The sequence below is a fragment of the Castor canadensis genome, chromosome 10 (assembly GCF_047511655.1).
Source record: "Castor canadensis chromosome 10, mCasCan1.hap1v2, whole genome shotgun sequence".
In the NCBI taxonomy this organism is placed as follows: domain Eukaryota; kingdom Metazoa; phylum Chordata; class Mammalia; order Rodentia; family Castoridae; genus Castor; species Castor canadensis.
The window spans coordinates 70,116,619-70,140,155 of NC_133395.1; the positions used below are offsets into that span (position 1 = coordinate 70,116,619).

The following is a 23,537-nucleotide window of genomic DNA, read 5'->3' on the forward strand; positions in this document are numbered from 1 at the left end:
TCAACCCTAAAATGGATGGAAGTAATGGTGGCCCAAAAATGTGAGTGTACCAAATATCAATAAAATATTCACTTAAAAATAAGAAATGTAATTTTTAGGTACATTTTACAGATAATAATAAATCATCAGATAAGAATTAACTATTAAAATCTTACACTGAGATATCAGTAAATGTGAGGAACAAAAGGAATTAATTATTAAAATCTTACACTGAGATATCAATAAATGTGAGGAGCAAAAAGAAAATCTTTCAATTTATCACTTTTAAATTTATGTAGGTTGAACGACCCTAAATTGAAATTCCAAAAGCTGAAACTTGTTAAGCACCAATATGACGTCACAGGTGGAACATTCCGTACATTACCTTACCTTAGGTGAAGGGTCACCTTCAAAATACAGGCATGCTAAAAGTATAATTTAACATTATCTTCAAGCTATTTGTAAAAGATTTATATGATATATCTTATGTATATGCAAATATTCCAAAATCCAAAAAAATCTGAACTCTGAACCACTTCTGGTCCTAAGCATTTTGAGTAAAGGATATGAATCTGTATCATTCTCCAAGCACTGACTTAAAGTTTTGAAATTTTGATGTTGAAAATAATCATCTTTGGGTCACTCAGTGTGTACGACTTTCCTTTTGCTGTCCTGAGTATGAGTTCATTTAAAAATGCAACCTCTTAGACATAGAAAATGGTGCATAGAAAATGGTGTGTATTGGGCACAAGTTTCTCATTTATTTGGCAGTTCAGGAATCCACCTGTGGATTTAGGAAACTGTAGGGAATTGACAAAAGTGTCAGAGGAAAGGCCCAAAGTGAAAGGAGCTGGAATGATACAGCTATAAGGAAGGGCAGAGCTATTTTGACCTCAGATTAGGCTCTTTAGGAACCTACCCAACTCTTAATGTCATCACCCTATAACCTGAGAGCTCAAAGTCACTAACAAATAAGACCGTTTCCTGTATCCCCACAGAACCTGGAAAAAGGCATCACACACAGTCATTGTTTAAATACCTCTTAGTCCAAGTGAGAAAGTGAATGAAGTCTCTTTATCAATGGACAATGGTCATCCCATCCCATGTGTTACTCAGAGCCTGTGTACATAAGGAACTGAATACTGCATGTCTAAACTTCTAATCCAAAATAGACAGACGCATGACAAACTCTTCATGAAGACCCAAACTGTGCTATCCTGGTCCAAATCACTTTGAGCTCATGGGAACATTCCTTCATCTCAGAATCATCAAACCATTTGATGAGTCTATGTAATTCTATTCTTTTTCTATTGATAAGTAACTTTCTATTGGAAAGTTTTGAGGCAATTTTAACAAATGTCCTTAGAATCAGTTAGCTACTGAAGAATAGTTCTCTTGGGTTGTGGAGGTAGCTCAGTAGAAGAGTGTGTGCATACTTGAGGTCCTGAGTTCAATCCCCAGAAACTCCCCCCAAAAGTTCTGTTTTTACCAACTAGTTATTAGCATTTCTGTCCTTCCTCATTCCTTTCTTTCAAACCTAAATATGCTGTCTGGAAATTGGGAGGAAAAGATCCATTGTTCTTTCATCTGCCAAACTGAAAATTCAATTAAAGTGTTTTTTAAATGCAACTTCTATAAAACTAGTTAAGAAAACTGTCTTTAAATTGTAAGTCCTTTCCTAATCAAAGAAAGAACTACTAATCCTTATATTTGTGGGTTTTTTTTCTTTTCCACTAAAATATTTTTATGAAATTTGTTTGAATATTTTCTTTTATTTTTTATCAATGACAAGCTGCATATTTATTATAATTCCTTTTTTTTTTTTTGCTTGGAACTGGGATTTGAACTCAGGGCTTCACATTTGAGAAGCAAGCACTCTACTGCTTAAGCCTCACCTCCAGTCTGTATATTTATAATTCCAAAAGCTCACCTTTCCTTCAACTTTTGAAAGTGTTATTCAGGTAGTCACAGGTAAGTGGAATTGACATAGTTAAGATTTAGAGCTTTTCCAAATGCTTGTCTAAACTTAAAAGATAATGCCTACATTTGCAAGCACCCAGTTTTTCATCTCAAAGTCAGACAAATGGAATGGAATGTTTCTCTTTACAGGAGCTCATTACCATGATGCTGTTGGTCAATGTGGATCAGCGATTTTCAGCTATGCAGGTCCTCGAGCATCCCTGGGTTAATGTAAGTGACTTACTCCCTTTCCCTAGACTCACTCCTAACAGTCCTTTAAAAAATTGTTTGCAGATTTCCTAATGATATCACTTCCTTTTAAAAGTGCTGTGTTTGGGTTTGTCTCTCCCAAAAATGTGCCAGTTAGAGGACCCTACATAGAGGATCCATGAGGGCATTTGATGTGTCCATTTCATTTGATTCCCATAGGACTGCCTTCCAACTGGGAGATGCATACGGTCCTTATCTTCCTACCCCATAACTTGCTATCGAAGGTCCAGATTGGTGCTGAATCATCATCAATAAGGCAAAGATCTCTGAGATGGTCCTGCTTTTATGTTATTCCTACCGGAAGCACAAGTAGCCCAAGGACTTCTACCTAAACCTTGGAGCACTTCAATGAAGCATTTCTCAAACTTGACTGTGCTTGGAAGGGCCCTATAGATCTCCCTCAGTGCAGACTACAAGGTGGCAGGTTTGAAGCTGTGCATTTCTTTTTAAGTTCTGGAATGCTGCTTCTGTGCTGCCATTGAAGTTCAAGAGTCCAGTGACATTTCTTTAGCAATGGAAAATTCTCCAGAAGAACCATTGTTTTAATCCTATCTCTCTATACAACTTACTGACAAGATTTGATTTGATGAATAATAATTAATACTTGTAGAGTGCATAACTTCAAGAGTCTGCTAGCACTATTCTAAGTACCTCACACACATTAACTGATTGTGTTCTTCCCCACAAGTTTATAACCTTCAAAACTAGTTGCTGTAGTAATCCCTGTTGACAGCTGGGGAAGCGACATAACTAGGTCGAATGGCTCTTAACTGCCAGAATGGAAGACAGCTACAGGTTTGGATATAGAAACAGATATGGGCATAAAAATGGACAATTATAAAATTGTTAGCCCACTGACACACAGACTCCCCATTGTCCTGAGTGATGTGGGTATACACTGAAGGGGAAAAAAAAGTTTCCTTTTCTCTGAATTGTTATTGTTGCCTTGGTGAGCAGTGAAGTGGTTTCTTTCTAAAATCATTATGGAGGACCAGAATGATGGCAGGTTAGTTGAGCTGGTTAGAGCATGGTGCTGAAAGTACAGTCAACATGTGAGGTGACAGGAGCTTGGGATCTGATTGATGTTCTGCCACTTTGTGGGCCTAGGTTGGAGCACTTTACACACTTGAACCAGAATCTTCACAGGTTACTTGCAAGGTTTATATTTACATGACAGGAGAATACAAGTCAATACGAGCACAAAAAGGTGCAGCTAAGGTTCAAGTCTTTCATATGGCCAGGGTCCCACCTGGTGTACAGATGTGCACAGATGTTAATCACCCCCCTTGAGATAATGGGGGAGGGCAGCTCATGTCCCAGGGTCCCAGGGTGGTCACCTTGAGTCTCAGCAACCTTTGCATTTTCCCCAGGGTGCTAAGCAAAAATTATCTTTTCCTATGAAGTGGGAAAGTGAGAAAGTATCTGTCTTGAGACTATTAACAAGCCTGCAAGATAGGCAGTGGAGACATAACTATACCTATCTTACAAACAAGGAGGCTGAGGCTGTGGAGGGTGATTTGCCCAAAATAGCTACATTTGCAGTTAAGCCAGAGTCTGTAGCCATATATCTTTAATCCAAGCTCAAAGGCTTTGAAGTCCTGTGCAGCACACTACATCTGTCCTCCCTTTGTCATACACAAAAGCACTGGGAATATTGAAAAGGGGTGCAGTGTGGACCTCAGCCTGGCTTTAGTGGTTGTTAGTACAAGTTAGCTAACTTTCGAACTAATTGACCTAGGTCATGGAGCCTTTCTCTTGGTATGCAGGAGGGAAGAGCCACAACCAGCTGCAGGCTGTCTTGGTGGTAGCAGTTGATTCTGTCTGATCTACATGAGCTAATGAAATGCCCATGGGCCACAGCTTGTCAAATTGCATGTTAGGCCTGGAAAGAGAGACAGGGTGACCACACAGAATAAACAGGAAAGTCTGAATTGGAAATGTGGCTTCCAAGGCTTATAATGAAATACAGCCATTTTAGATGCATAAATACATTTTATTTTCACTGCCTGACAGACCCATCTTCCAGGAGTAGCTTCAGATACAACCACCCAGATGCAGCCAGCGAGCAGGGTTAGCCTGGTTGGCCTCTGTGGGGCCGGTGCATGGAAGGCTTCCTGAGGGAGAGGCCAGGGCTCAGTCCTGCAGGGAGCTGAGGAGATGTCCTGCAAGAGCCAGCTCCAGCAGGATGTAGGTATTTGCTAGAAAACAGTTGTGACTGTGAGCAAATGTGTCTCTATATATGAGAGTTTGGAATGCTGTGGGCAAAAACAAGATCCCTTACACTGACTCCAAACACAATGGTGCTCTATGTAATATCCCAACTCACCTAGGGTACAGAAACAGAATTAAGAAACCTTCTGGCTATTACCTTTGGAAAGCAAGGTTGCTCATTTTCCTAGGACAGCATGTACACATCTCAGCAATGACTTTCCCTCATCAACCTGCTGGGTTCCCAGCTTTGCACAAGCTCTCACTACTAGCATTTAAGTCCTAGGGTTCAGTCTGCAACTTGAACTTCTGTTGTCATTTTAGTTTTCTTCCCAGGTTCCCTAAAACATTTTCTAAAAGCAAGGATGACACTTAAGTAATTATTTAGGAGATTTAAAGCAAAAAATATACCCTTTATATAATTCAAACATATATACATATATATATATATATATATATATATATATGTGTGTGTGTGTGTGTGTGTGTGTGCGTATGTCTGTTTGTATATATAAGTGTTTTTAATGCAGTTAAATTTTTCTTCTTTTTAAAAATTATTTTACAGCATAGTAGTTATAAAAAGTGAGGGGTTTCATTGTGATCTCTCCATACATGCATGTAACATAATTTGATTATTTTCACCCCCTCTATTACTCTCTCATGTCTCCCCTCCCCTAGCACTCCCTTTTATTACTTTCTTGCAAATTTTTAAATGGGTTTCATTATGACCTTTTCATGTGTGCATACAATGTAGTTCCATCTTATTCTCCCCCAATACCCTCTCCCACCTCCTGCTGGTCCTCCCTCCCAAATAGTCCCCCTTTTATGTTCATGTCCTTTTTTTTTTTAAGATCTAGATCCTACATATGAAAGAAAATGTGGTATTTGTTTTTCTGAGTCTTAGCAAAACCTTTTTATGACTTATTGTAGAAAGCAATTGCTTTCTATACGGCAAGTAAATTAGAAACTGCTTATTTTTTGCCTCAAAATAATAAATTTTTAAAAAGTAAGCTTCCACAACCAGCATTTAGTACTTCTTTGAGGTCTCTGAGTGCAACACACAAAAGAACAAGCCATCAAAATATACAAATTAGGAATTTAAAAGGATATCCACTTAATAAGACATTTTGCATTTGGCAATCAAATTACATCTGATCACCACCAAAGAATGCTCCCTCAGGGGGAGAAAAGTAATAATAATTATTTGAACCCTAAGGGAGTTAGCAGAACGCTCTTCCTGTGCTCTCATTAGTTCTAATTTTCTCTGTTGCTTATACGATGACCTTTCCACCTGGCAGACTTAGAAGTGAAAAGCCATCTCTTATGAAACAAAAAATAGAGCAGAGAGGCAATATCATCAGAAAGTGGAGTCAGTAAAAGTCACTGGCTTTAACCTCACCCCCCCCCACCCCGTGGCTTCCTCTGAGCTCTCATTTGTTTTTACTACATTCCAGGTACCAACCCCACCCTGCTCCTCAGTGTCCTTGGCCTGGAAGGGTCATGAGTGATGGATGGTCATTGAATAGCTCCTAAAGCATCTTCAATATGCAGGCACGTGTGGGGGAGGAATGCAGACTAGCTCACCTACCTGTGTGACCTTGAGCAAGTCATTTGGACCTGTTTTCTTAGCAGGGAAATGGAGAAAATAGGACTGACTTCTCCCTTGCTCTGAGGATAGAGAAAGGTAATATTATATACTTTGAGGACCTGAGAGGACAATCCTTAAGCCCTAGCATCTCATAGGTACTTAGTAAATACAGCTGAAATTGAGTCTGAGCAAGAAAACAACTCTGTCATCTGTTGTCACCTGCTGGTGAAATTCAAATGGTGAGCAGTATTGATATATGTGTAGTTTGATTTAAGGAGAAAATTCCTCACTTCCTCTGCCCCCAAATATGACTCAATTTGAATGCCACAGTTCCATGTAGAGGGTGGGTGCTTTATCAGCTATTTGGCTTCCTCCGAATGTTTCCTTTAATGTCATTGCAAAATACCAACAGGGATTGTCCCAGCTAAGTTTATTTGCCTTATCCAGTGGAGACCCATAGGATTTATACCCATACACCATGAGATGGAAATAGCCAATAGCACAGCTTTATCACTCCAGATACTGGGGTGAAGGTTGAGCCACTTTTCCCAAAATGAAGCTTTAGTGATAGAAAATGCAGACTGATTTAGACTGACTGAATAGACATTTCCAAAAAAACTTGCTAATTTATTATTAGAATCAAATTCCCATCATCATATTTCAAATGAATTGCTTTCATTGCATGTTTGTTCTCAAAATCTCAACTCACCTAGTGGATGGGATTGATTTAAGTAAGTCAAGCCTAGTTAAGTAGCCAGTTCAGTACTTCTTATCTCCTTCCTTAGGCTTGAGCTTTGACTTTGCCCCTTTATCTTATCTATCTACCTTCTCTTTTGAAAAGATACTCCTAAACCAGCCAAGATATCCAAAAGGAGAGAGAGAAAAAAAAGAAAAACAGGAGTCCCAGGATATTCCATGCTGACTAATAAAAGTCAGCCCTGCTACACAAAAATATGTGGGTGCATTCATTTTATTGTGTTAGTAGACTTTGTTAGAAATTAAGTGAACCCCAATGACACTGTAATAATATGTAAAACCACTTATCTATATTTGTAAACTACAAATGATGACATGGGATTTCACTTCCATTTTGGCATCTTATCCTTTCCTTTCTCCAAGGTAGAAATTAGTTAACTTCACATTTTCTCCCAAAGTGCAGTGTGAATTTAGATGTGGAGAAAATACAGGACCATCCTGAAGACAGTCTTTGTTACTAGGGTATTGTGCAGTTACCGAGAACCAAAGGGCAGCACACTGGGAGGTGAAATGGAACTGCTATTGAAGGGCACGCCAATGAACTTGGAATTGTTTTAAACTAGTCAGAATATTCTGGTAGTAAACAACTCAGTACTGCCATGCTTCTCATAAATCTACAGATATTTTTAATAATAGAGTCTGGCAATGAATAGACTAGAAACCAGATCCATGAGTCTAACCAAAAATCCAAGAGTGAAAGAGTGCTTTCTAATGCATGAGCCCTGAGGTGGTTTCCCTAAGGAAAGGGGGAATTCACTCTACTGCATGACCTCACATCCAAACCCCCACAGCTCACCCCAAAGCTCTTCCCCAGCAACCCCTTGAGAGCAGAGACCCGGAGGCTAGGTCCTCAGCAGACAGCTGGGAGAGTTCATTTTCCATTTTGCAAACTAATTTTGTTCTTGTCAGTCGCAATGCTCTGCCAAGTGGTGGATAAGAATTTCTAAATCAAAACCCACTAACCTCAAACCACAACCAGCTTGCGTAAAACTTCAGAAACTACTCCCAAACCAGAACGTACGGCAATAATACTAGAACTATTTGTAAAATACTGCCAGGTTTGTCACATTTAGAAAATTCAGAGCACATTTTTGGCACATAATCTATTCTGAATAATGGCAATAAAGATGTATATATGAAAATGCATGTTTTTAATAGACCTATTTATTTTATTGATGCGAGACAGTAAGTTAACTAAATCTCTACCATCAATCTGTATGGTTCAGGTACAGTTCCCATCTCTGCAAAGCCCATTGTTTCTCTTTTAATCCAATTATGCTGAAAGCCTTTGAAATTTATGTAGAAGCACTGCAGATTTTTTAGTTGCCTTGGTGAGTGTGTGTGTGTGTGTGTGTGTGTGTGTGTGTGTGTGTGTTACCTCCTCTATCTGAGACACCTGATTCATTGAGGGAAAAAACAGCCCTGAAATGTTTTAAGGTTTATGAAGTCAAAAGCTTATCTGACAACTTGTGAGACTTGTTTCCTTACTTTCACTGCTTCAGCCTGAACTCATAACCCCAGGGAAGTCAAACCTTCACTAGAATTTAAAGCTGGAGGCTGGAACCTCTAGGCCCAGCATCTAAAAGAGTTGCTAGGAGCCTTGACAGGAGATTAAATTGAGGACAGGGCTGGAAATAATAAGAAGTCCATTCTGAGTGGTAAGAAAGCCAACTCTTTGCTCAATAACTCGTGGAGGAAGCCAGGTAAAGGTAAATGTCTACCCAGGATGCTAATGATGAGGGAGTGGGAAGGAGGTGTGATTCTTCAGCAAGAGATGAATCTCCCTCAATGAGTCAAATAGGTGCTGCTCCTATGGAAACCCAATTATTTTTGTCCTTATTTGCACCCAGGCTTTTAAACACAGAATGTGCCAATAACAGGCCCATGCACTGGTGAAGTACAACTTCATTTCATCCAGGGTCAGCCAGGCCTTCCAGTGCTGCCTGCCACACACAGGACCTTAGAGCCCCAGGCCTATTAGGTCAGACTGCCACCTCACAGATAAGTAGATACGTAGTCTGCACTTCTAACTGCATCTTAAGGAGTCATTCCTCTGATATATTCAGAGTCCCTTTTATTGAGCTCCAAATGCTTCCCAGGCTCCATTAGGTCTTATCCAAATATTCTCTGATTTCTTCAGCCCAATTCAATTCTCACTCTTGCCTCACCATTATGCAGTTTTCATCATGGAAAAGATGACTCATAGAGTGTTTTCATTAACACTTATGTATTCCCTTTGTAACTAGACATCAAGCCAGTGAAACCCTCCACTGATGCAATGTGACAAGGCAGAAAGAGCACCATTTCAGACCTGGGTCAGTTCTTACTCGACTACTTTGTAGCAGTGTGACCTTGGGCAAATGATTTCACTATGCTGAGCTTCAGTTTGCTCATCTACAAAATGGAACTAATAATTCACATGGTAGACACTAGTCAGAGAATGAAGGAGATTGCTTGTGCACGTTGATAACACGGGTCCACTTACATCCCCTTCCTCTGCCTGATTTCTTTTTTAACTAGCCCCCCCACCTCAAGTCAGCTCTCACCCATTCTGTCACTGTTTCATTACCTCAGTGAAAGATGTATACTACACTTACCCCAGGGCAAACTGCTTCACTTGCACATTCTATCCTGATCCTTTCCCCACCATCTTCCACTTTTCTACTACTTCTTCCCCTGAGACTACTGATATGAAACTGACAAGTTTCTCTTGTCTTAAAAAGAAAAACCTTCTCTCCTTTTGCTTCTTGATAATGTTTTTCAAACTATTTTATAAGAGCAAGCTCATATAAAGCACTTTGACCTGGGTAGCCTAGAACTCAAATTAAGAGATGGTCACACACACATGGATAATGTGGCAGTGAGGTACAATGGGGCACCACTGTATAGGATAGCCCTTTCCATCCAGACAAAACCCCAAATTATGCCAGAGTCTCGATGCTAATATTTTAAAACTTTCAGCATCATGTTATGCCTTGTCGAATGTTTAAATACTTTTTCAAAAATTTTAAATTAGATTCCAAGGTTGGTTGTCCTACTTAAATTCCAAGGGCCTGTTTTTCATCCATCATATTTTATTTTAAAAAAATAATTTATACACACCATTGAATTCACCCTGTGTTTAAGACTCTGAATCACATAATCTTAATTCTTTGTGATTATCACCCAACTTCCCTTTCACTTGAAGAGTCAGAAGTTAGAGAGTATAAAAAAGTAAAACTGTCTGAGTAAAGTAAGCATGGTTCATCATGGTTTACATCCCTCTTACTGAAAATATTGCTTTAATCCTAATTGAGACAAAGACTTCAACCTCTGGATCTTTTTGGCACTCATTTATGGCCAATCTTTTCCTGTTCTTTCAGTTTCACCTGCCACTGTTCTTCCAAATAAATCCTTACCTAGAGATAAACTGGTTGACTCATAGTTTGGCAAACAGAACTTGGATCTTCCACTTGGACATACTGTACACAAAAATATCACCTTCCCTTCTCTCTACCTGTCAATTTTGTCCCCATGACTAAGGACCAGATCAAATCTCATACCACTTGTGAAGTGTGCTCTGACTGTTCACAATGGGAAATAGTCCTCTCTCCTCTGAACTCCTTTCGGGTTTCCAGATGAGCCATGAGGTAAAACTGCCTTGTGACAGCTAATCATATCTTGTTGATCTGTTTCATTATTTGACATGGTGTGTGCATACTTTCTCTCCCACTTACTTAGCCTGGAAGGTCCTAGTGGGCAGAAATCACTTCCTGCTCCCACAACCTGCCATCCTTAACACAGCCCTTGTCATAGTAAGCACTTCATATGTCTCTGTTTTACTTCTCCAACGCTAATTGAGCTTCCCTTTTTTCTGACTCTTTACAAAATATAGATGTTTTTAAAATTTATTCTTCATTATTGGAACGTCTTCTGTCAGATTTGGGTTCAGGTGTGTCTTAATAAGCATATTAGTTATTCCTTCTCCTAGCCAGTAATACATAAGTACAAGAATATCATAAATTGAATACCATTATGTGCAGGATGCTGAGTCAATTGCCTGTATGAAAGATTTCAGAAAACTTGAAAGACAGGGTGCAAAAAGGCAAGGATAAATGGGTGGTTGGATGGATAGATAGATACAGCTATAATAACTTAATACCAAAAAATAAGTAGTATAAATTGATATAATAAAAAAGCAAAGCCAGGCATGATAGCACATCTACAATTCCAGCACTCAGCTGGTGGAGGCAGAGTGATCATGAGTTCAAGGCAGGCTTGAGCTTCATGGGTTGTGCTTAATTGGGGGAAAATGTCTTGGAACAGGTCATTTGGACTCAAGTTTTCAAGGAAAAAGAGGGACCCCAGGGTCCTAAAGAGCAGGCTCTATGCAGAACCATCATTTCCCCACATCCTACAGTAATGCCTGGTCCCCCGTAGACATGCAGTTCATATTCACTCAATAAATGAATGACCAAATGCTGGAAGGAGTGAAAGCACAGCTCCTGCAGAGAGAGCAAGTACATTATGCTTGGGAAGCAGCAGATTTATTTTCCTGGTGGGAGCCAAGAAACAATGTGCAAAATGACGGAGAAGAAGAGAAGAAATGAGGAATGGCACTGGAAGACTACCAGGATTTTAACAGATAATAACAAACACTTTATTATCCATTCATTTGATTATTCCATAATTATTTGTTAAGTATCTATTATGGGACCAGACACTATGCTAACAACTGGAGATTCCGGTCTCTGCCTTTAAGGGTCACACAGCCTGTTCACTAAGAACTAGTAAGTGGTGGTCCACACTTGCAACCTCAGCCTTTGCTATCTAACAGCATTTAGTATAGGAGAGCTATCTGTCCAGCTTCAATCCTACATGACTCCAGCAGAGAGCAGAAACCTTAGGTAAAGGGAGCTCTGACATGGAAAATGTCATAATGGATGATTTGGAGGCAGCAAGGAGAATATGAAGCTTAAAGAAGAATGTTCTGCCTGTAGGGTGTGTGGGTCTTTAGAATGGCCAGTTGAGTAGCTGTAGTATAAGTCTGAGTTATTTATGGCCAGGCATGAGACCAGGTCTGCCAGTTTCTTTGGCTTCAGATCTAAATGATGGGCTAGGAGGGGGGAAAAGATTTTTTCCATTGTCCAGTTTAACTTTTTCTTTAACATATGTTCCTAGAGTCAAGGTTGAAATTAGATTTTATTAGAATCCCAAATCAGAATTGTTTTATTTAGAGACAAACCTCTGAGGTTCAGCTGACACAGAGCAAATTAATTGCAGAGCAGATGTGGAAATAAATGAGATGCTGGAGCAGTAATTCCAAAAGCAGCGTGTCATGAGAAGACCTTGGTTCATTTCTGACATCTTCCAAATTCTAAGATCAGGACCCAAGAGTAAAAGATTTTGGCCTCATTTCCATGTATCTCATATTTTTTTCTTTTTCTCCTTTTTTTTAATCTGTAGGATGATGGCCTCCCAGAAAATGAACATCAGCTGTCAGTAGCTGGGAAGATAAAGAAGCATTTCAACACAGGCCCCAAGCCGAACAGTACAGCAGCTGGAGTTTCTGTCATAGCAGTAAGCATCTGAAATACCCACCTCTAACTTTTTAAAAGCAGCCTGCCTAAGAGACAGGCATTACTCAGGAGATTCCACCCAGAGACAGCAGAGCAGGTCATTTCTTTAGACATCTCCGTCACTTAATGCACAAGAGGAGGTATGGGGCTTGTATATATCGATGTGCGTTTGCAGAACATTTCCCTGGGGATCACATCATTATCCAACACCTCCAGGGTGTCTTGCAGTACATATTAATTTCATGATTTATTTTTTTAAGCAAAAACCTCCCCCACACCGGACTCGGTGCCAATGTAAACTTTTTGGCTAGCAGGAAAAGAATTTGCAGTGTCCTTTTGCCAGGAACCTAGAAGGGAAGGGAGACGACATAGGAGAGAGGGGTTGGAACACTACAGATCTTTATACTAGACCTAAATGAAAGCCAAAACCTAGGAGAAAGCTTACACCAGATGATTTTCAGGGGGATTGAATTGCTGAGAACACCCAGTGAAGTCACGATGTCTTGCTTCTTAGAAATTTCTGTTCTTAAAGTTGAAAGTCTTTTAGCATTTATTATTTCATTGATGCGGCTGCACAAAGATTCTCTTTTTTTCTTCTTCCTATTCTATACATGCAGGCATACACTAAACGTAATTTGATAGCTGCTCTAGGCAAAGATTAAATTGGTCCAAGAAATAATGAAAGCTCATACTTCCTGGTGTCATATTCTAGAGTAAATACATTCAAGTCCCAGATTACTTGAGTTTTTAATAATTTCCTTTTTTTTTCCAGAGTATGTAAATTTTAATAGCATATTCAATATGGAAAACACTTGAGCCGTTTTTCTTTTCTGAACAAAGAACTTAAGACACTACAATGTTGAATCTTTAGAAATTATTTATGCTATTCAACATTTCCTTGTGCTCATGAGTAGTACCAAATGTTTAACTCTTTCTGTGGGTGTTTTTATTTTCTTTTTTTCTTGTTTGGCTTTGCTAGAGCTCCAAGTAAAGCTAAAGATTAATAAGTGACCTATTTGATGCACCCAGACTCAGATCTGAGTTACTCAATATTTGATATGGGCTTTTAGAATTTGCAAATGGTACAGATGCATGCATACATGCTATGGTACTGTTTGCATTTCATGTTTCTCGGTAGTGAGTTACATTCGTGTGGGTCACTAGTGTGTGAATAAGCAGACAGTGTGGAATAGAAAGTAGACTCTTTTAGATGTTCCTCAGTGCTGCTGAGGTTTTAAAACTTCAAGCTGTTCCTCTCTTTAGTTCTTTCTAAGAAAATTCAATGTAAAAGTTAAATTGTCCTCCACGTCTTCCATAGATGGTCAGTGTTCTTTGCCATCAGCTGACAGTCATTTTGGCAAATAACAATCTCATGGTGATGCTCAACTAAACGAAATCTTCTACACTCTTTTTTCATTGTTCATTCAAGAGACAGGTCTACTGCAAAACATTTGGTCCACAATTTTCCTTTGGAATGGGCTGCCAGCACGTTTGTCCATGAAAAGGACTGCTTTTCTGCTCTGCTCAGGGCTTAACGCTGCTACAAAAAAGGTCTTTTCCATCTCGGTTATTTTGTTTTTGCTTCTCCTGCCCCTGGTCTTTCGTTTTAATCGGTCTTTGGTTAGGTTTGCCTTGGTTGCTCACTAAAGGTTTGTTCACAGTATTCTGGGAGTCCTGTAATGACTACGGACAGAAACTTCAGAGCAATTTTCCAGTTGATAGATAATACATAGTTAAGGTGAAATCCAATTTTAATCACACCTGAATACATTTTGAAACCTAATCCTTATCACTTCGTCTAAATGTATCTCAAAACACTCCAGTTAGGACTGGTGGAGTGGCTCAAGTGATAGAACGCCTGCCTAGCAAGCATAAGACCCTGAGTTCAAACCCCCGTACCACCAAAAAATTGAAGGAAAAAAAAAAACCACTCCAATTAATACTTGAAGACTGAAGGTCTGCTGATTTTTTTTCTAAATATCATGACTGGACCATTTGAAATGAAGTTTGAATGCAGATTTCTTAGTCTATCACTAACATATTTTCCGCAGAAACTGGAATAATAATAATATCTGTACAAATTATGAAGTGGTCTGTAATGCTGGGCTACACATTTTGGGGGGGGTTACACATTAGTTGAATCCTTATTTAATGTGTCTTATCCACCACAAAGTTTTAAAAAATAACTATCACTTCAGATTTAATTAATTAGCTGATTTTTGAAAAGTAGATCTTTAAAAGTGCCTAGTGAGCACTCAGCACAGACCATACATTAACTACTATAGTTAATTGTTCAAGGAGGAAAGAAAATACCTATGTCAATCTCTCTGTCTCAAGAGAAGATGATCTGCCCTGTTACCTGCTTTTATGCATCTTTTCCAGAATACTTCTCTCTCAAAGCACCCCAAACACCACAAGAACCCCAAGGAGGTCAAGAGCCCCAGGGTGGGGCTGGAAATTAGAAACTGATTAGTTTGGCTGCTTTTTAAACTTCAGAATAGTGTTGATAAGTCAAAAATTATTTCTAGATCTTAAAGTGCAAAGCCTAAGTATTAGAAAAAAGGAGCCCAGGCATTAAACAATATTCCATTCCAAACTCAAGTGTGACTGCCAAATAATATTCTTTTGTGAGACAGAAAAAAATATCCCTTATAAATGCTGTATTCTATACAGAACATAACAATTCATTACAATTATTGACTCATCTACATCATTAAAAGTTCAGTAACTAATATAACACAGTGATAATTTCTAGGTGGTAATTTTTTTAAAAACTGATTTCATTATAAATTTAATTCAGATAGAATTTTTTCATGTTTTTATATGCTCTTCCTAAAGGCTATAAATGATGTATTTTATTTTTAATCTGCCTCTCTCTTAGAACTTATTTCTTTGAAAATTATATACATGCTAGACACTTTTTAAAGCTGTGAGATGGTAGTATCATTTCATTGTTTGGTTTTTGTGTTGTTTGTTTTTTCAGGAAACCAACAGTTAAATTCGTCTTTACCTGGTACTTCTCCTTCTACCTTCTGCAGGCCTTATAACAGAATTCATGGCACTTTTTTCTTTCTTAGAATGACAGAAGAAAAAAGAGCATGCTATCTTAAACAGACTTATACCAGTGTAATTTATGACACAAGCGTAGTTTAACATGTATGCCAGGTTCCGGACCATGGTGTTTTTTGTTCATATTGTCTTTCTCTTCTCTGCTTCTTACCCATTACATTAAGACCAAAGAAAGGACAAATGATAACTTTATATGAAGGTTGCACGGGGCCTCAAGTTGACCAGGAGAGTAATTACCAGCTGGAGGTTCCCAGGGATCACAGAGCACTTCTGAAGAGAGGAAAGGTGTTCTGACATTGGGTCAAGCAATGTGGTTAGGCGGAGGCTCACTGCTGTCCATAGACTGGCAATGTTTTCTCTTAGAAAGACTCCATTGTCCCTCTGCTACCTTTCCCAGTAGTTGGGAGATTAAAAAAAAAAAAAAAGCAGAGGAAAGGAAACAAAAGGTTATTAAAATGCAATTTATAGACATAAAATGGAATTGAAGATGACGTTTTAACGGTGGACTTTTTGAGAGCTGAGGGAAGAGAGAGAGGCCTTATTAGATTTGCTCAGCTTGATGAAGAACCGATGACTAACATGTCAGTTCCAATTTATTTTTCCCCATTTAATGCTGTTTATTATCTTAACCAATAATTTTCCTAATGCTTTAAAGTTCTTTGTTTGCATTTTGCTCATGCAAATAGAGCATTTTAGTCTAATTGAACAAATCCATACTAATCAGTGTGCATATAATTGTGATACTGGAAGCTTAGTTCTGGAAATACCTAATGCCCTGTTATATAACACTTTGCCTGTAGATGGCAGTAGAGAACCAGTTACTATGTAGCCCTCTTTGTGGACTAAAACAGATGTATACACCAGCTTCTAAGAATGAGTGTACTTCAATTTTTTCCCTGAATAAAATGAAATATGATTTTTTAAAAAGATGAAAACCTCACATTGCTTTCCCTGAACACTTGGATAGCTTAGTTTCTAATCAGAACACCAAATCCTGCAAGCAGTTTCTTGTTTAAATGCCTGGTGCCCTGGCATGTTTTTGATATGCCTTTGTGAATTTAGAAGTAGAAACTGTCATGAGCATCAAACCAGTGTGACACTTGAAACAACTCATGAGCCTCTCTCTAAAGAAAGGTGTATGAGTTGCATCCTACCATGGGCAGAACAGGGAAGCAGGCAAAAAACATGACTATTGTTTTCCAAGTTTGGGGGTTGAATCTTTTATTCCCAGAAAGGCAACAGTTAACATCTTAATCCAAGATACTTGAGAACTAATCCTGTGTTCTATTTCTGGTACCTTTTGTTAATCCTAAACCCTTACCTGTACCTATGCATTTTAATATAAAGTGAAAAGTGTTATTTTCCCTGTTTTCATAGAGAAGATATACTGACTGTTTGTCTTTTTTACTTCAGAAATGTAATTAGAATTCACCTTTAAGAGTACTTCTGCTTTTAAAGATCAACTCTTAAAGAAAGAAATCCAATTGCTGTGATTTGTAGACCTCTAAAACTTGATTCTTTTCCTCTTTTGTTTCATAGTTCTGAAGCCCTCAAATTTAAGCCCAATGAGGTATTATGGGGAGGAGGGAATTTCCCAATCTGATTTCTCTTAGGTGGCTAAAGTTGATTTCAGAACTTTATTTAATTGTAAAGCATTTCCATTCTATGACATATGAAGAGGTGTTTAATATTTAGAAATTGAGAGAGGGCATTATTAAATGTGCATTCCAAACCTGTCTGACAAACTAGATCTATTCTAACAAATTGGCCTCCAAGATAGTCATGAGGGATTAGAATCTTTTCTCAACTCTTTGTTTTCAATGTGCAGATTTACAGTATTAGCAAATTGCCCTGCAGAAGAGGCACCATCACTATATAGACTTACATAGTTGATCTGGAGTCTTAATTCTTTAGCACAATGTTGATCCACTGAGTTGCCCCATTTCTCTCTGCTCAGCTGGACCACGGGTTTACCATCAAGAGATCAGGGTCTTTGGACTACTACCAACAACCAGGAATGTATTGGATAAGGTATGCAATGGTGCAGCTCAACAGTCAGTGTTTCCATGGCAACGTGCTGGCAGTCTCCATTAACCAGTTCCTTCAGTGGATAAACATGCTTTTGATTTGTTATCCAGTCCATATGCTGCTTTATCAGTTTCATTTTAATCTTGATTGAGATGCCACACCCCCTCATTCCTTTTTTTCACCCATTATTCACACTGACATTTGCCAGCTTTCTTTCCATTGCACATGCTCAGTATCAATTTTCCCTACGGTTAAAAGGACAGTATATTTAGTGCTAATGCCAAAGCATTTGCCTGATGTTGCTAATTAAAACAATGATTTCCAGTGCTCTTCTGTCCCTTGATAAATGGAAGAATGATAGCACCTTAGTGTATATTCTATAGAAGCATATACTGTCATTTTAAAGTCATCAAGCCCAGCCTTGACCTTCGATGGATGAAACAATGCATTTACACGTTAGTAGTAGAAGTGCCTCAAAGTGCAGTGGGCTACAGAATGCATTGTGTGTGTGTTGGTAAGCTTGTGTTTTCAAATTCTCCACCCTTTTGTTTTGTTTTTGTTTTACTGTTACCTCCCCCCATCCCCAGAGATCCTTCTATGTACTAGCTATTGCATGAATTTACTTTTCAATATTTTGTAACTGTCAGATTATTTAGTTGGTTTATCTGCTCAAGCAAAAGGGTCTATGGGAGGTATTGATTTTTTTTTAACTGGGTTATGAATTCTATACCATCATTTTCTATTCCAGTCAATGACCCTGGCATTTCCTTCAAGGGGAATTGTGTGTGTCTCTTTAAAGTTATCCACAAGCAGGATGGTTTTTGATGATTTGAGAAATGAACTCTGAGAAGTTCTAGGGAACTTCTCTTCACCATCTTAATGTCTCTGAAATGATCTCCAGGTACAGTTCCATATGTTAGTGTTTGCCAGGAAAAAGCCCACCAGTTTTGGCATTTGTTTTCCCCAAATGATGCGGTCTACAGGAAGCAGTATACTGTCTGCCTGACATTGTCTCATGTACTAGACTGCCAGATTGTACAAGAAAAGAAAATATGCATGTGTGTGTGTATATATATAAATATGTATATATATACACACCATATATGTACTATACATGAATTTTAGCCTCCAATTATTGCTCCTAATTATCTTTTGAAATTATGTACTCAAAAAAGGACTTAGGAAAGCAGAAAAGGGCACACTCTGATAAATCTTCAAAATGCTATGAGATAATGATCATTTCTACACAAGAAAATATCCGAATTTTCATAAGATATTTTAAGTAATTTTTACAGAGAAGGCTAATTGTATATTCCAATTGATATGCATATGAGAGTTGAATATCCACCTTTTCACTTACCTAAGTAAATTAGACTTATAGATGAAGAAAGAACTTTGTTTTATTTTTCACCTTTTTGGGGAGAGGAAAGTGAATTAATTGTGATTTGCCTTTGTGCAGACTCTGCTTTTTTGACTTTTTAATATGATGTACCCATCCTTTACTTTTTTACTGAAAGATAATATACACCCAGAATAGCACACATCTCATGAATGGATTTTTACAAACTTAATGTGCCCCTATAAGCAGCTCCCAAATCAGGCACAGAACTTTCCTAGCACCCGCAATCCCCTCCCCAGTCCCTTCCAGGAGGGTCACTTCGCCCTAGGGGTAAACACTGACCCAGAGTCTATCCACATAATTAGCTTTGCCTGGTTTTGTACATTATATAAATTGAATCACACCAGGCTTCAACCTTTTTTAATTGTATGTCTCATATCTTCAGGCATATTAACCAGACATATACATGTAAAGTTGATATACAACTAAAAATAGACATCAAGTATGTCTAATTACAGTTGTGCATATTTGTATAATAAAAATTATACACCTAAATTAATCTAATTTCACAAAAGATAAACCTCTAGAAATTAAATTACTAAATTTTTAGGATAAAGGGTAAGGAATAAAATACCAAGTAAGCATAATTATTAATACCTGTGACCAAGTATAAAAAGACCATTTAACTAAAATCCTAGTGATGGCTCCCATCAGCGGACAAAATGACACATCCCTGAATAATGGGCAGGAGCAGATGGGACATAATCTCTTTTTTCTCCACACATAAAGTGCTCTGTTTTCCAGCTGGGGGCAGTAACAACAATGTTTATAGTTAATGCTGTACTAAACAGCACACCCAGTATGTAAAGCTAAATTGGAGAGTAATGCTAAAGCCTCATTGGCATCTATGCTTAATTAGAAAGTTTTATAATGTCGTTTAGCCCCAGAACGAACACACGCTCCTCGCTGATTGCAAATGCTTGTCTTTTATCTCCATGGAAGTGGGAGCATTTGTCTAACCACAGTGGCAGCCAACTTTCTAACATAAACAATCATTACAGGCGAACATCCCAACTCTCAATTGTTATGTTTACAAGCGCTTGTGGCTGTTTTCACTACCCAGAGCAGAACACTTGCTAAGCAGCTCACATGAGGACATCGGCTAGAAAAACAATCTCCTTGGGGTGTCCAGAATTGGTGTGATCCCCTTAATTGGCTTTTTGATGATGGGAAGAAATTGTGGGAGTCCATTTGTTTACCTCTTTCTGTCCTTCACCACCCCCCCGCCCCATACACACACCTCTTTACAGAGAGCTGCTCCCAAGCTGCTGCTGGGGACTTGACCCATTTATCCAGGAGACTTTATCCCTATCATCCAAAGTCCAGGGGTCCACCACTCTAAGAACCAGCTCACTGGACTATTTCACACACCCTGGGAACCCATGAAACCATACCATCATTTTCCCCTTCAGCAACTCACTGGAAAACATTTACATGCTGTTATATTTTCCCCTTACTGAAAGTGTGTCCTTATCCAAGAAGGACACAGACGCGGGCATTTCTTCCTTTCTCAAGTGAAGCTGTCCCTTTGACAGGTGCTATGACATAACATGCAGGAAATAATCCTGCATTTCAGCACACAGAACAGGGTAACTCAATTAAATAAAGCAAACATCAAACAAGACATAAACTGAAAATGCTAAATAAGATAAAATGTGGAGGTGAGCTGGGACAAAGGGGTGGTTGGATTCCCAGTCATGATGTGACTAAAATGTGCATATTGGATTTAAGCACCATCCTGAACAGTGAGTAATGAGGCAGAGCGGTGGCAGCCGTGTGCCGTCTTTGCAAGGCTATTAAATGCTGTCATGCTCGGTTGTTAAAAGGAATGGGGTCAGTTAAATGCATCTAGCTCAGTGCGGCTTTGAAAGAACTGTTCCCGTGGAAGCCAGGGAGAAACTGCAGTGTGGTGGGTGAAGGGTTCTGGGGTAGATCTCACCAGCAGCAGCCAAATGCACACAGCCAAGTTGCAAGGCACTGTGTTATAGATCGCTTGGTGGCAACTTGCCTTGGCCTTCCTCTGCTAAGTGAGAACACGCTCCCTGCTGGGTGTCAAAGGCTGCCAGAAGAAAGGGTGGAGGCCCCTGTTCCAACCAGGGATTAACCACTCCTTCTACCCACTCCTGAGGCTCCCTGTGAAACAGAAAGGGGTGGAACCAAATCCAAAGACAGGGCATAGATTTAAACTTTAAAACCACTCAAACTGCAATTGCAGAGAAGTCTCCAGAAAGCAGTTAGGATTGGTCTTGTAGTTCTACCTTGATACCCATGAGTGAGTTATTAGGCCAGAAAGTCCACCAGATGAGTGAAGCCCCTATGCCTACAGCAGTGTCACAAACGCTCATTACAAGAAACATGGGAATAGCCAGCCGTCTGGGTTGTGTTTCACCAAGTCAAACAGGTGGCTCACTGGGGTTTATTTCATTTTGTTTTCAGAAGCCCCTTAAAAGAAAAATTCAATAACATTAGATGAGTCTTTTTAAAAATTATTATTTAGCATTCTTGTCAGTACAAATGAGAGGACACCATGGCATTTTAAGCCTTTCTCATTGGGTATGAATTGAAATGCGATTGTATACATTTTCTTCAGATTCTTTTTTTTTTTTTTTTCAGTTGTACTGGGGGTACATGTGACATTTACAAAAGTACATTTTCCTGATATTCTTGACAATTCAGTATTGACTGAATATTATGTGGATTAATACTTTGATCTTAACTTGCTTTCCCTCTTTTCTATTGAAAATCAAATATCCACGATCTTTTCTGCATATTCATTCCTGCTGAATTTGAAGAATGTTCCTTTGTAATATTCATGGATGTGATTCAGACTTTTTCAGTTATGATCATGTAGGAAAGAATATAAAGAAATTAATCCTAAATAACAGCACAGTTTCTATCAAGAAAGAGTGTAAACTGTCCATTTACTGAGCCAGAGAGTTCTCAAGTACATGTGAAACACGTGCCACCTTCAGAAGTTAAAGAATCTTGAAAACTGCAATGAAATGAACTTGATTAAAGATTGGCAGCCCAATAAATGGAGAAAATGTAGCTTTGGAGTCAGAAAGCCTTGGGTTTGAATTCAAATTATCCCATTTCATGCAGAGTGACTTTAAGCAAGTTAGATTCTTTCTCTAATTTTCAATTTCCCCAGCTATTATGAAAAGAAGGGTGCTATCCACCTTCCAAAATGGTGGTGAGGGTTACATGAGCTGTATGTGGATAAGAGCCTTCACAGACCCAGCCCAAAACAGAACTCAGAACAGATGGCTTTGTGTTTACCTCACTTCCAACAGAAAACCAACCAAAGGCTGATTCTACCGAGAAAATTAATCTCTCTCAAGATGAAAGCATTTGTTATTAAGGTGGTCATGATCTTGATTAAGGTAAACTGCTGAATAACTTCTATAATTTTCATGAGCGTTTGCAACAAATTTCTCTTGAGGTCACCAGAGCCCAAATTTCCAATGAGGTATAAATTAAAAATGCTGACCACTAGGGCAGGATTGACAAACTGCCCAGTGAGCCAAATCTACCCCCACTGTGTGCTTTTGTAAATAAAGTTTTATTGGATCACAGCTGCACACATTCATTTACAAATTGTCTATGGCTGCTTTTGCCCTTCAGTGGCAGATATGAATAGTTGTATGAGAGAACCATAAAAAAGCCTTACTTCTTAAGTATCTGGCCTTTTCAGAAAAAAGTTTCCCAAGCCCTATTTAAGGAGGAAATGTTTCTAAATTAAAAAGCTCCACCTATTAAGAATGCAAATTCCATGAACATAGGGGTGGGACTTGTTAAAAACTGTGTCTCTACCACCTAGTAGACTGCCTGGCACACAGTAGGTCTTGAGAAAACATTTGTTAAATTAATGAATGAATGGCTGGACTCTCCAGAGAAGGGACCATTTTTCCTTTCTTTTTAGGATAGATGTGTTTTGAAAACTTTGAGGTACTTTAAATTTTGTCCTATCACATATAAGATATTCTAGGATAACATCCAGTTTTTAGCAACTCAGGAATAAGCCTTTTGGCCAAGCTAAAATTACTTTGTATAAAAGGAGTGACTGATTAGGATCTAAATTTTCACAGATTTTCTTGGGAGGAACCCTGCCTGTGGTAATTCTTTAGCTCACGAGTATAATGAAGAGAAAACAACATAGTTTAGCTTTTAGAAAGAAATCAGGTGTTTCAGGGCAGAGGAAACACATGAATTTTGTCCTCTGGAAGCCTGAACTCAGCCCCCTCCAAGTAGCCATAATTGTAACCCTCTGATAGGAGGCCATCAGAAACCCATGGCAGAGCTTAGCCAATTGTGATTCTCTTAAGAAGCAGGTCAGCAGGAAGAACCTGTTAAAGATTGCTGGTGCAGAAGCATAAGGTCAGCTCTCCCAGGAAAATATAGAATGGTATTTAGAAGAGTCACACCAAGGAAGGCTGCCCAGTTGGATCCCATGCACCCTCCTTTTGCCATTTTGATGGTCATCTTTGTCCTAGGATCAATCCATGCCATGTCTCCAGATACTCTGCAGTTCCTGACAAGACTCCAAAAGGATATGAAACAAAACAAAACAGAACTGTAATAAGCTTGATAATAAGCCCAATAAAATGAGGAAGGTGGATATTTCAATCTATTTGTCAGTTTAATTTTGCTAGCAAGCAAAACATTTCCAAAATGGCAAGCAAATTGTAACTTAGTCCCTCCAGAGAGAGGGTAAGGAAGAGAG

The 23,537-nt window shown here is 38.8% G+C and overlaps 1 protein-coding gene across 4 annotated transcripts in view; it reads left to right on the forward strand.

The window, feature by feature from the left end:
• The window catches only part of Dclk1 (doublecortin like kinase 1), a 341,030-nt gene that overhangs the window by 307,491 nt on the left and 10,002 nt on the right, over positions 1-23,537 (forward strand). For 2 of the 4 annotated variants that reach the window (XM_074043545.1, XM_074043542.1), the window contains exons 14-15: positions 2,089-2,169; positions 12,206-12,319. In XM_074043545.1, coding sequence (XP_073899646.1) covers positions 2,089-2,169; positions 12,206-12,319 — 195 coding nt within the window. Of the gene's footprint in view, positions 1-2,088; positions 2,170-12,205; positions 12,320-17,344; positions 21,863-23,537 lie in introns of those variants that run through there. The other 2 variants (XM_074043544.1, XM_074043543.1) reach the window with 2 other exon arrangements.